The 16,159-nt window shown below is 39.3% G+C and overlaps 1 protein-coding gene across 4 annotated transcripts in view; it reads left to right on the top strand.

Moving 5' to 3' along the window:
* KMT2A (lysine methyltransferase 2A) overlaps positions 1–16,159 on the top strand; it is a 63,337-nt gene that overhangs the window by 12,931 nt on the left and 34,247 nt on the right. For 3 of the 4 annotated variants that reach the window (XR_005814266.1, XM_040534416.1, XM_040534415.1), the window contains exons 3-17: positions 909–3,577; positions 4,832–5,009; positions 5,438–5,672; positions 6,440–6,504; positions 7,287–7,655; positions 8,273–8,346; positions 9,200–9,328; positions 10,180–10,293; positions 11,464–11,610; positions 11,883–11,978; positions 12,771–12,891; positions 13,656–13,769; positions 14,115–14,299; positions 14,881–15,054; positions 15,899–16,009. Coding sequence is in view for 3 of the 4 variants with exons in the window: in XM_040534416.1 (XP_040390350.1) it covers positions 909–3,577; positions 4,832–5,009; positions 5,438–5,672; positions 6,440–6,504; positions 7,287–7,655; positions 8,273–8,346; positions 9,200–9,328; positions 10,180–10,293; positions 11,464–11,610; positions 11,883–11,978; positions 12,771–12,891; positions 13,656–13,769; positions 14,115–14,299; positions 14,881–15,054; positions 15,899–16,009 (4,781 nt within the window). In the remaining variant the exon portion in view is untranslated. The remainder of the gene's footprint in view (positions 1–908; positions 3,578–4,831; positions 5,010–5,437; positions 5,673–6,439; positions 6,505–7,286; positions 7,656–8,272; positions 8,347–9,199; positions 9,329–10,179; positions 10,294–11,463; positions 11,611–11,882; positions 11,979–12,770; positions 12,892–13,655; positions 13,770–14,114; positions 14,300–14,880; positions 15,055–15,898; positions 16,010–16,159) is intronic. The other variant, XM_040534417.1, reaches the window with a different exon arrangement.

Below are 16,159 nucleotides of genomic sequence, written 5' to 3'. Positions count from 1 at the left end.
CTGTAACTGGAACCTTCAATTTTTTTTAATAAAACAAATACAGAACGCTTAAGGATAAGTTAAGTTGTTGTATTTTTTTCAAGAAACTTTCTAGATGTAGGATTAAATCATGATGGGGGTGCACACAAACGGGTTTGGTTTTGATTTAGATTCTTGCCAATAAATGCTCTCACCACAATACTCTACTTGGTTTGGCCTTGCCAGCAAATTCTATTGTGGAAAGCCATACTAATAGGGTGTTTCAGATGAAGAATGAAGTACGTTGTCAGAGCTATGTGAAGACCCAGAACTGGAATAGCTGGGTTGGTGGGTATGGGTTGAAATGCATTGGTAGAGGTGAGTAATCAAGGCATGCACATCTGCTTGATCATTGCTAGTGCAGTCCTGAATGCTAGATGTATTTCAGAACTAAAACCATTTTTTAGTAAGATACCTTACATCAACTTCTCCCTGTATGTTGTTCTTGCCGTACTGACATATCCATTAGCAGTGCAGATGGATGGTACTACTGAAGAAGGACTTTTTTTCCTTTCAACTGTGATCCATTTTGTTTAAAATAATTTTTTAGTGCATTTGAAACATTACAAATCTGCTTATGAATTATCATTCTCTTTTACCATTGTATTGATACTGGTTTTGTGCAATGGCATATATGGCTGTTGTAGAAAGGCAAGCTTGCATTTTAAAAAAATTATCTAAATCTCCTTTTATATGAGAAGAGGTTTGTGAAGGAAGTCTTTACATGGATTGATAAAATAAAATTTTTACTTGTTGATGAACTGAAAAGTTTTTGGCGATTTATGTGAGTCATGATTTATGCAGAGTAAGTACTTGTGTGACCTGGATAAAGCTGATCCAGTACTTAGAGAAATTTAATGTGTCTTCTGCATTCTCTACTTTCCTCGTAGTTAAATCTAGTCCACGAAAACCTCGTGGGAGGCCCCGGAGCAGTTCTGACCGAAGTTCAGCTGTACTATCAGACTCTTCATCAGTGTGTTCCCCTTCAAGCAAGTCTGAAACCACACCCATGGAGAAAGTAAAGAAGAAGGAATTGAAAAGTGGGGAAAAAAGACGAGGAAGACCTCCAACACTTACTAGCGTGAAGTTCAAATTGTCACAAGTAAAAGGCACATCAGATATTCAGAAGGGAAGCAAAGAAGAAAAAGAGAGTCTGAAAAAAATCAAAAGGTCACCATCCACTACATTTCAGCAAGCAACTAAAATTAAGAAATTAAGAACTAGTAAACTCTCTCCACTAAAATCTAAATTTAAGCCTGGGGCAAAACTTCAGATTGGGAGGAAAAGTGTTCAGATTGTGCGCAGGAGAGGGAGGCCACCGTCTTCTGAACGTTTAAAGACTTCCTCAACCTTAGTCATAAATTCACAGCTGGAGAAACCCCAAAGGATACGTAAAGAAAAGGATGGCACACCACCTCTTACAAAAGAAGAAAAGACTGCTGTCAGACAGAGTCCGCGCAGGATTAAGCCTGTTAGGATTATACCTTCTACGAAAAGGACGGATGCAACAATTGCTAAGCAACTCTTGCAGAGGGCTAAAAAGGGGGCGCAAAAAAAGATTGAGAAAGAAGCAGCCAAACTGCAGGGCAGAAAGGGGAGAACCCAGCTTAAAAATATCCGACAGTTCATTATGCCAGTCGTAAGTGCTATCTCTTCACGGATTATTAAAACACCCAAACGGTTCATTGAAGATGAAGACTATGACCCTCCTATTAAAATATCCAGACTAGAATCCACACCAAACAGCAGGTTCAGCGCTACTTCTTGCGGATCCAGTGAAAAATCCAGTGCTGCTTCTCAGCATTCGTCTCAGATGTCTTCAGATTCCTCACGGTCCAGCAGCCCTAGCGTTGATACATCTACAGACTCTCAGGCTTCTGAGGAGATGCAGACGCTTTCTGAGGAACGAAGTAATACTCCAGAAGTTCACACACCTCTGCCTGTTTCTCAGTCCCCTGAGAATGATAACAGTGATAGGAGAAACAGAAGGTTTTCGATAACAGAAAGAAGTTTTGGCCAGAGGACTGCTAAAAAACTGTCAGCCTTGCCAAGTGTGCCACAGCAGCAGTCGTCATCCTCTCCTCCTCCCCCTCTGCTCACTCCTCCCCCACCACTACAACCCGCTTCCAGCATCTCAGACCGTACTCCTTGGCTCATGCCTCCTACCATACCATTAGCCTCACCCTTTCTTCCTACTTCTGCTGCACCAATGCAAGAGAAACGGAAATCAATTCTGCGAGAGCCAACGTTTAGGTGGACTTCTCTAAAGCATTCCAGGTCAGAACCACAGTACTTCTCATCAGCAAAATATGCCAAAGAGGGTCTTATTCGCAAACCAATATTTGATAACTTTAGACCCCCACCACTAACACCAGAGGATGTTGGCTTTGCATCTGGCTTCTCAACACCAGGTGCTACAGCTCCAGCACGACTGTTTTCTCTTCATTCTGGAACAAGATTTGATATGCACAAGAGAAGTCCTCTGCTGAGAGCTCCGAGGTTCACTCCAAGCGAGGCCCACTCCAGAATCTTTGAATCTGTAACTTTGCCCTCATCGGTTGGTCGAACCACTACAGGAACTTCTGCAACAGGTGTCTCTTCTAGGAAACGAAAGAGAAAAGTCTTTAGCCCTATCCGCTCAGAACCCAGATCTCCTTCGCACTCCATGAGGACAAGAAGTGGGAGACTTAGTACCTCTGACCTGACAACTCTCACCCCACAGTCTTCTGTATCTTCCTCATTAACTAGCATTTCTGTTAGTTCTCTTGCCACTAGTGCCTTAAATTCAACTTTTACTTTTCCTTCCCATTCCCTAACGCAGTCTGGGGAATCAGCAGAAAGAAGCCAGAGACAAAGGAAGCAGACTAGCACTCCAGCAGAGCCTTTCTCGTCTAGTAGTCCTGCTCCTCTCTTTCCTTGGTTCACTCCAAGTCCCCAGACAGAGAGAGGCAGAAACAAAGACAGGGCAACAGAGGAACTGTCCAAAGATAAAGACGCTGACAAAAGTGTGGAGAAGGACAAGAGCAGAGAGAAAGACAGAGAGAGAGAGAAGGAGAACAAACGGGAGTCAAGGAAAGAGAAAAGGAGAAAAGGGTCAGAAATTCAGAGTAGCTCTGCTTTGTTTCCTGTAGGTAAAATGCCCAAAGAAAAAGTTGTCAGTGAAGATGCTGCAGCATCATCTTCTGCAAAAAAAACTGCTGGGCGGAGGAAGTCTACAGCAATAGATCCCGTGGCAGATGTTTCCACTGCTGCTCTGGTAGATACAACAGCCATCAAAACCAAAACATCCAAGAAAGGTAGAGGGGGGTTAGACAAATCAGATCTGGACCTCAGTCCCACTGTGCCGTCTTTGGAGAAAGAAAAAGCTCTGCGTCTCTCTACTCCTTCATCAAGCACTGTTAAACATTCCGCTTCCTCCATCAGCTCTATGTTGGCTCAAGCAGACAAACTGCCAATGACTGACAAAAGGGTAGCCAGTCTTCTGAAAAAAGCAAAAGCCCAGCTGTACAAGATTGAGAAGAGCAAGTCCCTCAAACAAGCAGATCAGCCAAAAGCACAGGTATTTTTTTCCTTTTTTTTTTTTTTGCGAGAGGGCATCTTATTTTGAAGTTGCACTGAAAATCACTAGTATCTTTCATACCCTGAATGTGAAGAGTTAATATGCCAAGCTAAGTAGCCATTAGTGCAACAGATGGTAAATGATACAAAAATGAGAAGGCATGGGCAGAAGTTGAGGGGGAGAGAAAGCTACTGCATAGTCAGTTCAAGGGGGAGCTGTATGCATTTTTAGAGAACAGTACAGTGGAATTGTTTATTAGGTTTCTCTGTATAACTCTAAGCAAAGTAAACATCAAGGGTAATAGTCATTTTTAAAAGCATGGTTCTAGCAAACTGCAATAGCCTTTCTAAAGATGAGTTGATCTTGGTCTCTCTCTCTCTTAACTTTACCTTATGATGATCTGATCCGTTATTAACGGGAAGGAGTAAAATCCATTGGGATTTTGCATCTGATTGGAGGACTGCTTCCTACTGCTGTCTTCTCTTCCCTCTCCCCTTTTCCCCCACCCCAAAACCACCCTCTTCTGCAGTCCTTTTTAGCTGTCGGAAAGGTAGATGTTTTATGATAGAAATATACTTTCAGGGAGTATTTTCTTTTTTCACTTTCCCACATAATGTTAGTGTTAAAAATAAGTGCATATTTTAAATAAAGAATTCTTAAGCTTTTGTCCCCAGAAAGAATAAATGTGTGCTTCTGTATGCCTGGCATGTTTATACTAAGAAGCCCAAGCCCTTGCAGTTAATTCTTTGGGTGGAGTTCTTTTATTAGGAAATATGTTGGAATCCTATGTTAAAAATGTGGAAAATGGTACTAAAATGCTACATTTATTTTATCACCTCAGTAAACACTATCCCCTCATCTTAAAGGTTTGCTGCTACAAAATTGATCTTCTGACAGATCAGTTAATGCTCAATGTTAGTCTGTTTACCCTAATTCCAGTCAACTCTGAATTTCTGATGTCAGTGCCCTAATAACATACGGCTTCATGAGTGAGTTCACTTTCCAGTTAACAGGTAGAAATTTACCTTGTAATTCCAAATGAGTAAAACTTCTTGTCCTTTTGAGTTTATCCTCCCTTGGATATCTAAGGCTTGGAAGGCTGATAGTCTTTACTTTTATCCTGACCGTTACAAAATGCAAGCTAATATATTAATTTAACTCTTTTTAGGTTATTTAGAAGTTTTTGTATGTGGCCCAGTCTCATTTTTGTACCTTTCTTAGGAATACTGTCTGTTTTCTTATTCTGAAATCTAGGGACAAGAGAGTGATTCATCAGAAACGTCAGTCCGAGGACCACGAATAAAACATGTTTGCAGAAGAGCAGCTGTTGCACTGGGTCGTAAGCGAGCCGTGTTTCCTGATGACATGCCCACTCTGAGTGCCTTACCATGGGAAGAGCGAGAGAAGATACTGTCTTCCATGGGGAATGATGGTAGGTTAAGACTTCCAGTTTTCACTTGTGGATTCATAGAAAGTCTGCTTTGTTGACTACTTGGGTTAGTGGCATCTAAAATAAATATGGCTACATCTGAACCTGTAAAAATGAGGATATCAAGCAATTAACAGGGGACAGTATATTAAACTGATCTGGGCTTTTTGTTAAAATGCCACTCAAATAGGGTCAAACCTTTTAACCATTGTGAATTTTTATAAAAGTGCTATGTGATACACGTTAGGTTAGTTAGGGTTGTGTCTACATGTGTATTGTGATATGTACATATACACGCGCACACAGCTTGTGTGGTCCTGCAGGTCTGCAGATGAACTTACGCTTAATAGAATAAATTCCATTAGCTCATTAGATGCTTCTGAAACATTGTATGACTTCAGTGAATTCACATTAGAATTTTTTTTTGATAGATAAGTCATCGATAGCCGGCTCTGAAGAGGCAGAACCTCTTGCTCCACCTATCAAACCAATTAAGCCGGTAACCAGAAACAAGACACAGCAAGAACCACCAGTGAAGAAGGGTCGACGGTCAAGGCGCTGTGGGCAGTGTTCAGGCTGCCAGGTTCCAGAGGACTGTGGTGTCTGTACTAACTGTCTGGACAAACCCAAGTTTGGTGGGCGTAATATAAAGAAGCAGTGCTGCAAGTAAGTTTGTGCATGTGAGAAATTCTTCAACTAATTCCTATGCAGAGTAGGATAAGCACACCCACATTCTGAGGTAGGAAACAACAGATTTAACCCTCTAGTGCAGGCCTGGAATGAATTTGGCCTGGGCTGAGGGTGGATCACAGTAAAAAGCAATTAAAAGCAATTTAATTTAGGAGTGTAGATCTAGAATCAAGGTGTGCTTTTTATGACCTTCTTTTTCTGAAGTTCACTTACAACTTATTCTCCCCACTTTGAAGAACCTGGCATAGCACTGAAAACCATCTGGAATGAGACATAAGAAAAATAGGAGTTGAACATTTAAAATTTGCTTACACCTAATCCAATCCCACTCCATATAAGCAGAGCAACTATTTTTTTGGCTGAAATGACCTCATTGTGGATTACATAAAAACTACTGTTGAGAGAGTTTGATGTGGTTTTAGAGTTCTTAGAAGTATCCTGGTATTACTCAAATGCCAATACCTAAGAAATGGAATTGATAGGGGATTTATCAGCAAATCAGTTATTACATAAGCAGCTTTATTAACTGCAAAATTGTGTTGAGAGTTCAGAAAACAGAAAGGAAAATAGAGGAAAATACTATTCTTTTAAATATCTCTGAAGAAGGGAAAAATAATTTGAAGAAAATGAGTGTATTGATGATAGCTTTTAAAAAAAATCACATTGAATAGTTATGGAATTCTCTCTTAGTGTTTGCATTTTTCTTCCAATTTATGATTACACAACATATTCTTTCTTTGTAGAATGAGGAAATGTCAGAATCTACAGTGGATGCCTTCTAAAGCATACCTCCAGAAGCAAGCTAAAGGTAGGCTGAAAGATTTGGCTCAAGTGTAGGATAAGAAAGAAATTTTCATACCTTAAATTGCTTTTTATGCCATCATTGCAACTACACTGAGCTATAAAAGTTTAGTCTGAAATTAAATGTTAACAGGGAACCTGTCTGTTCTGCTGATGTCACCTGAAAGTTGTAGGAGAAACGTGAGTACAGACAGCGTCCATAATCCATAACTGTCTTTTTCAGCACTAGAATTGTAGTTTCTCCTCCCTTTTGTAGGGAACTGCTGCGGATAGCTGATCAGTCTCCCCTCAGCACTTCAGGTGAACCAATTCTAAGATATTTCTGTTTCTGAATGACATGGGGACTGATAAATCTCTTGGCACTTCCTTGTCTCTGACATCAGGCTTAAGTGAGCCATCATATGTATTTTGTTAAATCCCTGCGTACTGGTGCTAGACCTCTGGAGGTCTGCATGTTAGTGTGACAGTGGCCAGGTGGCTGTCTTGAATTCCCTAAACTTTTCCATGCAAAGTTGGCTTTCTCTTTTGCACAGTTAAGCTGTGAATCTGCATTACCACATAAGTACTTTGCTTACCGGTCTGTCAGAATAGAGGCCCAAAGTATTAGAACACAGGTTGTAATATAAGACAAGTACATTAATTTTACTGACTTTTTTTTGGATGAGTACAGTTTTTTCTTCAGTGGAATGAAGAAACAAAATGTCTGTTTCCTAATTTTAAAAGTGCAGTGAACTACTCGAAGTTGCACAGTTATATCTGCTTTAATTTATTGATGCTTTTTCTTCCTAGCTGCAAAAAAGAAAGAGAAGAAATCCAAGACGAATGAAAAGAAAGAAAGCCATTCTGGAAAGAACCAGTTGGACTCTGGACAGAAACAAACTCCTCCAACTATTTTATCAAGAGAAGACAATGCCATAAAGAAGAGCGGTGAACCTGCTCGTAAGCCAGTTGAGGAGAAACATGAGGATGGGAATTCCTCTGCTCCTCTGTCGGAGCCCAAACAGGTCCCTGCACCTGGTGCCAGAAAGACTGGCAAACAAACATCTCAGCCAGTGCAGCTCCCTCCTCAGCCACCAAGCTCAGGACCTTTGAAAAAAGAAGCTCCTAAACTTACCACTTCTGAGCCTAAGAAAAAGCAGACTCCACAGCCAGAAATAGGTAAATGGGACTGTTTATCTTCAGTATGTTTGAGTCATGTTAAGTAACAGTAGTAATACTGCTAAAATCTGTTGGATTTTAAAACTGATAAATGCTTTATGACCTGGTGAAATTAAAGCAAATTATTTTGGGAATTTTGCTTAGAACTGGCTTTCTTTTATTGTACTACATTATATATTGGGACGGGAAGAAAGATGAACACCTTTAAAGTGATTTTTAGTCATCTAGTCTTGGCAATCTTGAAGTATATTTTCAATACTGTTAAGTTTACTGACTGTTTACAGTCTGAATGTGAAACAACAAGAATGTAATTTTTTCTACTACAAAAACATAACCTACTATTGCACGTAGTACAGAACAGCATGGAAAGTGAACAGAAAGGCAGCTCCAGGACTTCTGTTGCTTTACACCTGGAACACTTCAGACTTTTAGCAGAGCAAGTTCGACTGGCCACACCTTGCAGAGACTGCCCCAGTCATAGTTGGTGACCACAAAAGACGATGGAAAAATTCCAGTCTAAAATTCATCTCTCATTACGCAGCTGACTTTTTCCCTTTTCTTCTCTACAGGTCGCTGTTAGTTACTTGAAATACTCATAATTTTTCCCCCCTTCCTAGGCACAGAACAAAACAAACAGAAAAAAATTGCTCCCCGTCCAACTTTCCCTGTGAAACAGAAACCAAAAGAAAAGGTGAATACTGCTTTTTGTACACAGTCAATAAATTTTGAGAACCTGAATCTTTTGTCTATCTAGAAAGTAAGACTGTATTACTTAACCCTTTTGCAGATTTTTTTTGTACTTAAAATATCTATAGGAATTCAGTTCTGCCACTTTTCCTTGGAATGCTGATTTAAGACTGATCTAGCTTGATTCCTAATGCTACTCAAGATCTTTTGTGGTATTTAAAAAGAAAGACATTGTCAATCCTATCAAAGAGGAACATGTAGATTCCTGTGATTTGAGCAAGTTACACAGACATTAGGCTTTACCTTATGTGGGTATGTGGATACAAAATTACCTGCCATATGTCTATATTCAGCTTAGGAGTTAATTTGTTCTAAGACTTGTATGTTGTGGAGTGAAGGCTAGGTTGTCCATTAAAAAATAAATAAGTAAGAAAAGAACTACCTTTGTCTTAGAAACAACTTCATTATGAAAAAAATGGTTCATATATTTAAATCTCAGAGATAAATGTATAGGTAGGTACTAATTACACCCAGAGTTGCCCTACTGCAGCAAAGTTTAAAAAAAAAAAAAAAAAAAGAAAAAGCACTGATAATATAGAGAATAACATGATGCTAGGGGAAAATGCAGCAAATTAGAAATATAATTGTGTGTGGAATGCTCTTAAAACTGATTGCAAAATGGTTACTTTCTTGCAACTCATTAATTTTGTGATGGTTTGGTTGTGGGTTTTTGTTGTTCTTGGTTTGGGGTGTTTTGTTTTTTTTTGTGTATGAATTATGTGTAGTGTTTACTGTAAATACTGTTTAAGCTTTAATGTTTGGGGTTGGGATTAATGCAGGCTCCTTTACTTGACTAGGAAAAGCCCCCTCCTATAAGCAAGCCAGAAAGCAGCACGCTGAATTTGCTCAGTACTCTGACTAATGGGAGCAGTTCCAAGCAAAAGCCACCTACAGATGGAGTCCACAGAATCCGAGTGGATTTCAAGGTAGAGGACAAAATGTTTTAAGTATTTGAATATTAACTGACTCTAAAAACTGGAAGTAGAGTCCCTCAAGAATGCTGACAGTGACTTCTAAGTTTGTATGTCTGGTCCCATTCAGTGAGAATTGTAAATAGGAACCTTTCTGACGTGATTGACTTTTAGAAGTTTGTTATGCCTTTTTTTCTTCTTATAATCAGAGTACTGGATGAAGAGACACTTTAAAGCTTTAAACCTTAACCCTCAATGTGAGGATGAGCAAGAATTTGAGGTTTATGAAGAATTATTCCATTAAGATGGAACTATAAAAACCTTACCTCAACTTGAGTCAACAAGATTTGGGGAAAATGTTAGTAATTTGTAATTCACAATACTTTGGGTACATCTGGGGTTTTAAACTGATAAATCATGTATTTTTTTTTTTGAACAACAGTGTTGAAATAATAAAAATTAACATTTTCCTAACAATTTTTCAGTCCATCTATAAGTGTTAATACCGGAGATTAGAGTGAGATCTCATAAGTGTTTTATACAAATATGAAGTTTTAATAAAGTGTGATTATTCTGAAATTTCATTTTTAGTAATAATCGTGCAATTGTGAAAAACTTTGTCATGCTTTTTAGGCTTGCTTTCTGTAGAGAGAAAGTTAGTGTATTATTGAACTCTTGGCAAGAACAGTACCAAGTTGTAACTATTGCAATATATGTTATAAAATAACCAAGATAAAAGTTAAAATAATTTCTGTTTTAGAACACCTAGTTACAGAAACAGGATGCATAACACAGCAATGTGAGCTCTTTATACTGATGTGGTATTTCCTTATTCTGCATGGTGATGTATCCTTTTGTACTTTCAGGAGGACTGTGAAGTGGAGAATGTTTGGGAGATGGGTGGGTTAGGCATCGTGACCTCGGTACCTATTACTCCCAGGGTGGTGTGTTTTCTCTGTGCCAGCAGTGGACATGTGGAGGTAAAGCATTGTGTTCTGCTGTTGATGACTTAGTTACAGCACCATGTTGTTACAAAAAAAATATAATAATAATCTATAAAACAGAGGAAATTAAAATAATACCTGTAAATCTGTCCTTGCTAGACTCTGCCCTAAGATACTAAAATGGAAGGTATTTGAATTCACTTTGAGAACTTCTGTGGTGCTTAGTTTAGAAGTGAACTCTATTAGACATAAGGAATGGCATTTTCAAGAGCCCCCTGCATCTCTTCTTAAATGTAATTTGGAATCCCACAGCTGAGGTAAAGCAGTGGCTTTTGCTTTCTGTTAACTTGGAATTAGAAAGACTGCTCAATTTTGTTGAAATGCTGTTAGGCAGTGTTGATTTTCCCAGGTATGTCTGTATCTACTAAGAGTTGCAGACCATTACTGAAATGTGACCAGCAAGGTTTTGGTGCTGTATAAACAGCTGAATTTTGGCTTAAGTTTTGTTAAATGCATTTCCAGGAAAAGATAGGCGTCTTCTCAAAATTTTCAGACTAGCTATCCTGGGAAGGTGATGCTAGCACTCTAGAAAAGGCGAACAATACTCAAGGAAAATGGGGTTAAGTTCTTCGTGTGAACATCAATGCATTTGAGGATTATGAAGGTCCAGTGGCACATGGAGCCATCCCCTTCTCAGTCAGTTGCTCAAGTGAACAAACAATTCCTCTGTCCTGCTTGTGCCTGCAGTGTTTGTGCCCTAAGGACTATTCTTTTTCTAGTATGTCTGTCCTTGTAGAGGATCCTTTGAGCTTTCAAATGGCCCGTGTAAACTAAACAGAGGGAAAGATGTCTCTTTGCTCTGTATGTGCCTTCCTTGTCCACTAAATGTTTCTTCGGGTGTGGTTGGCTTGTGTTACAGAGAGGGAGGGAAATCCTGAAGAAGTCTGTAGGCCTTTACCAATACTCTGAGCACATAGAGAAAAGGTACCAGACTCCTATTTGCTGGTAGATGCATAATCTGTGTAGACAGGCATGTATTTAGGTTATCTGAAGTACACACTCAATTTCCCCCATAAAATATACTAATAGATATTCTCATACTGTCAGCTGTAAAGCAGAATTCAAAGTAGTAAGGAGTGCAAGCAGGCTTGTTTGGGAATTAAGAAAAGGTTTTGACTTGCTAAAACCACCCTCTCCCCCTTGCAGTTTGTGTATTGTCAGGTCTGTTGTGAGCCTTTCCACAAGTTCTGCTTAGAGGAGAGCGAGCGGCCCCTGGAGGACCAGCTGGAAAACTGGTGCTGTCGTCGCTGCAAGTTCTGCCACGTGTGTGGGAGACAGCACCAGGCCACCAAGGTACCCTAACCTCCAAGCGACCCAGCTAGCCTTTTCTGCACTGTTCCCAGAGCTTTTTGCTCTGACCCTCAGCTGGTAACTCAGACAGTAGACAGTGGAGTTCACACTCTGTGTGCAGACTGCTGTGCGCGGCTGTGAATTTATCTCAGTTCACTTAGTTGCAACTTCTCCTGTTTCCCTAAATAAGGGATCTAATGTAAAATGAAAACGTCCAAGATTTTGCATCCTTTTTAGGGTTTCTGTTCCAATATTCTCTCCCATTATTCTTGTAGCAGCTGCTGGAGTGCAATAAGTGCCGAAACAGCTATCACCCTGAGTGCCTGGGCCCAAACTACCCAACAAAACCCACCAAGAAAAAGAAAGTTTGGGTAAGATTTTTTTGAAATTTCTTTTTGGGATGATTGATGTAACTGATCATAATGCTACAGGCCAAAGTGCTGCAGTTGACTTGCTCCAGTGCACTGGCTTATCAGTTTAAGGGAAGGATGCCTGTTGCATTGGAAGATGCATTTGGGAATAGGCTTCTTGATGAGGTGGGTTGTGGTAAAGCAGATGGGTTTTGAACAAGCAGATTTATAAAGGCATTACACCTTTTTTAGTATAGTAATTCTTCTGATCATAGTTGGAGAACACGGAAGAAGCTCTTCAGAATGGAAGCATTTACTTTTTTAACAAACTTACCAGTTGATAGTGGTATTAAGAGGCAGTTTGGATTCATGCCCTGCTTTGTGTCTGTCAAGTTTTTGTTCTAAACAAGTGCAAAAGCCTTGCCTATGATATATTTGTTGCTAATAATTTTTAAGTGTTTTCTACCATGGTATATTCAGAGTTGGAAAACTGGTAAAATAAGACTTCATATTTTGGGTCAGAAGGAATGTCATAACTATATATACTTTCTTATGCGAAAGGAACGTTGATATTTTCTTAAGTGCAAACGTGAAGCACTTTTTTTCCTCTTTTTGCATCAGCACCATCTTACCATAAAGGGAGGGAGCCCTTCTCCTTATAGTGGAAATTCTGGTGTTTGAAACTCCTTGTTCTGTTGTATAAGCTATCAGCACTCATTAAATAATAAAATTATGAAATGTATCATTAATACAAAAGAATAAAAGCCATTGGATAAAAGCAAATAACTCTTGCCAAACATATCTATCTTCCAGATATGTACCAAATGTGTTCGCTGCAAGAGCTGTGGATCAACAACACCAGGGAAGGGGTGGGATGCGCAGTGGTCTCACGACTTTTCACTGTGTCATGATTGTGCCAAACTCTTTGCAAAAGGTACGTAAAATTGTAATTGTTTACAGCAGGTACCTTTTAAGATTCTGTCCTTTAATGAGATGATGTCAGTGTAGATTGAAATGAGGGCCTCAGGTTGTTGAGCTTATCACTGGTACAAACAGAAATGAAACCTAGTGTTGGGGCCATGAATTGGAGCAGTATTGTTTGTGTAGGAAAACCATGTTCATGGTTTTACAGAGCATAACGAAAGTCGCTATTGTTTTATTGAGAGAATTTGAGACTTCAGAATTAAGCACTATACCGATAAAGCAGTTATTACAGACCTGTTGATCCACGGTTTCAAGCAGCACTTGAGGAAGAAGGTATTTTAAAGGTCTTCTGGCTTAAAGACAGCACATTTCCTATTGTAAAGTGGTTGATCCTTATGTTAGTTACTGTGCATAAGGCCTTTGAGTCTAGGAGGGCACACGCTGGGGGAAAAATCTCAGGGTAAAAAATCTTGACTATTCCACTTAATTTCTTGCCTGTATGTCATCTTTTCAATTTTCATTCTACTCTGTAAAGCTAGTTCATACAGTATTTTATTAGTTTCATCACACCCCACAAAAAAGCGGGTAACCAGTCTTTCAGGCAGGGGTTTTGTTTGGTTTTTTGTGGCCATTGATTTCAGTGTTGTAAAAGTAGATGCAATTGTATTGGTTTCAGAGAGCTTATTTCTTAGCACACTAGTAAGTAACCATCTAGCCTTTAAGGTGTGTGCATGACAGTTGAGCTTCTGGTAAAATCATATCTTTTATTTTCAGGAAATTTTTGTCCTCTCTGTGACAAATGCTATGATGATGATGACTATGAGAGTAAGATGATGCAATGTGGAAAATGTGACCGCTGGGTCCACTCCAAATGCGAAAACCTTTCTGGTAAGTCAAATTCTTATCTCCTCATCCTTAAAGTACATGGGGCAGCAAATAGACCAAAGCAAACCAATTTTAGGCCTTTCTCTTTGAGTGTTTCATTAACACCCTTACCTGTTGTGATCTGCTTGAAAAATACCTATAGAGTGGAATGATATATCAGTGACATCCTGAAAGCTTAGGACTTGTTTCAAATGCGGCATCACGCAATGAGTTACACAAGATGCTTTTGTTACACAGAGGGTGTTTGATTTAAACAGTAAGTGTGGTATACAGAGTAGGGATTTTTCCCAGTATCTGTCCTTCAGTAAAGTAGTTCAGATTACTATTATCTCTTTTTTTTGTCTCCAGATGAAATGTATGAGATACTCTCTAACTTGCCTGAGAGTGTAGCATACACCTGCATTAACTGTACAGAACAGCATCCTGCAGAATGGCGTCTTGCACTGGAAAAGGAGCTGCAGGTTTCCTTAAAACAGGTTTTAACAGCCCTGTTGAACTCTAGAACTACTAGCCACTTGCTGCGTTATAGGCAGGTAAGCTGAAGCCTCGTTTCCTGTTTCCAGGAGTTGGACTTGATGATCCTTGTGGGTCCCTTCCAACTCAGGATATTCTATAATTATAGTCCAGCTTGAGGTGTTGCCTGGCATTTGATTTATTTCTGGTATTGCTGTGCATCATACTCAAAATTTTATTGTACTTAAATCACAGTACATGTTGTTTGGTTTTTTGTTTGTTTTTTAAAATTTTTGTTCATTACTATGGGAATAGAGAAGTGGGTATCTATGATTATGACTTCTGAGAATAAAAGAAAAATAGGGTGGTAAAGTTATTCAAGGAATGGGACAATTTAGGTCTCTGGTGAAATACATTTAGTCTTGAAAAACATGTTCAGAAATAGGACTTCTGAAAAATGAGTTTGATCCTCATGGCTGATCACTGTCCTGCTGTGTGCCTTACATGTCCCTGTGTTTTGGATGGGAATTCAGAACTTGAGTCTCCTCTGTTTCGTGTTAATGAGAATCTCTGTGCCTATGAACGTACAGGGGAATACATCATGAGTAGCAGCCACGCTTCAATAGCCAATGTCTGTCTGTCTGGTTGCTGATGTTAACAGGCAGCAAAACCACCTGATTTAAACCCTGAGACAGAAGAGAGTATACCATCCAGAAGCTCTCCTGAAGGTCCCGATCCCCCTGTCCTAACAGAAGTCAGTAAACAGGAGGAGCAGCAACCTCTGGATCTGGAAGGAGTAAAAAGAAAAATGGATCAAGGAGGTTACACTTCTGTGGTATGTCAGAGTTGTAGTGCTCTATTCTAATAATAGCCTCTGAACTGCTTTATGACCTGTGGTATTTATAACTGAGCATGCTTAAGCCTTTTCTTTATGAACAAGGAAACAAGTTAATGTACTGCTAAAAATAATTCCGGCTGGCACTCATGTTAATGTTGTCCCAAAGACATGTAATTTACACTGTCGTATGCTTCTCTTTAACCAGCAGTGATACTTGGTTAAACTGCTTTTGCTCTCAGTCTTTTATGTTCATGGGAACAGAATAGGTCATCCTTTTATGTGCAGATTCCAGCAAAAAGCCTAGTCAAATATCACTACTGGTAGTCAGTTTTCTGGAAACCAATTAATTCACGTTTGCAGGGATGATCTGTTTAGGGGTCATTTATATAAAATGCTAGTGTTGACCAGATCAGCTTCCTTGTAGGGAGTGGCCTTTTAAAATTATTTTATTTATTTATTACTTTTTCTTCCCCCTCCTCCTTCTACACATCTTGTAGTCCTGAGGAGGCATGTCCATTGCAAACATGCTGTTGCTAGATTTTTGACCAAGTCCTTGTGAGGTATTTAGCGTAGTTGATTTAAAATCTGTCATCAGCCTACTCTTGGTTGAAGAAGAAAGTTTAAAGTTATGGATTGGTTTGTGCAGCAATTCTGCCAGCCAGTTTGCAAATGCACAGAGCTGCTTGCTTCTTTACAGCCAAATTATTTTTCTGCTGAAGTCAGTGTTCTGGTTCAGTCTTCTACTTATCTGGAAGTTCACTTGATGCCTTAAAAGTTAATGGATGATGTAGCTGTACATAAGACAATCCTGCTGATGCAAAATTTTGTGGCTTTCTTGCAGCTGGATTTTAGTGATGATATTGTGAAGATAATTCAAGCAGCCATTAATTCTGATGGAGGGCAGCCAGAAGTTAAAAAAGCCAATAGCATGGTCAAGTCCTTCTTTATTCGGGTGAGCAGGATTACAGTTATTTTGAAATCTGCTTTGTATTATACCACTGTTTGTAGCTGTTGGAATTCAAAGGGTCAATTATGGATATTTTCAAGAATAAAATAACCTTGTCAGAGTTGTTGGTGTTAATGATATCTTACTAGTTGTGCA

Source organism: Cygnus olor, chromosome 22, assembly GCF_009769625.2.
Source record: "Cygnus olor isolate bCygOlo1 chromosome 22, bCygOlo1.pri.v2, whole genome shotgun sequence".
Lineage (NCBI taxonomy): Eukaryota > Metazoa > Chordata > Aves > Anseriformes > Anatidae > Cygnus > Cygnus olor.
The sequence above is the reverse complement of the archived record's forward strand: the minus strand, read 5'-3'. Positions and strand labels throughout refer to the sequence as shown.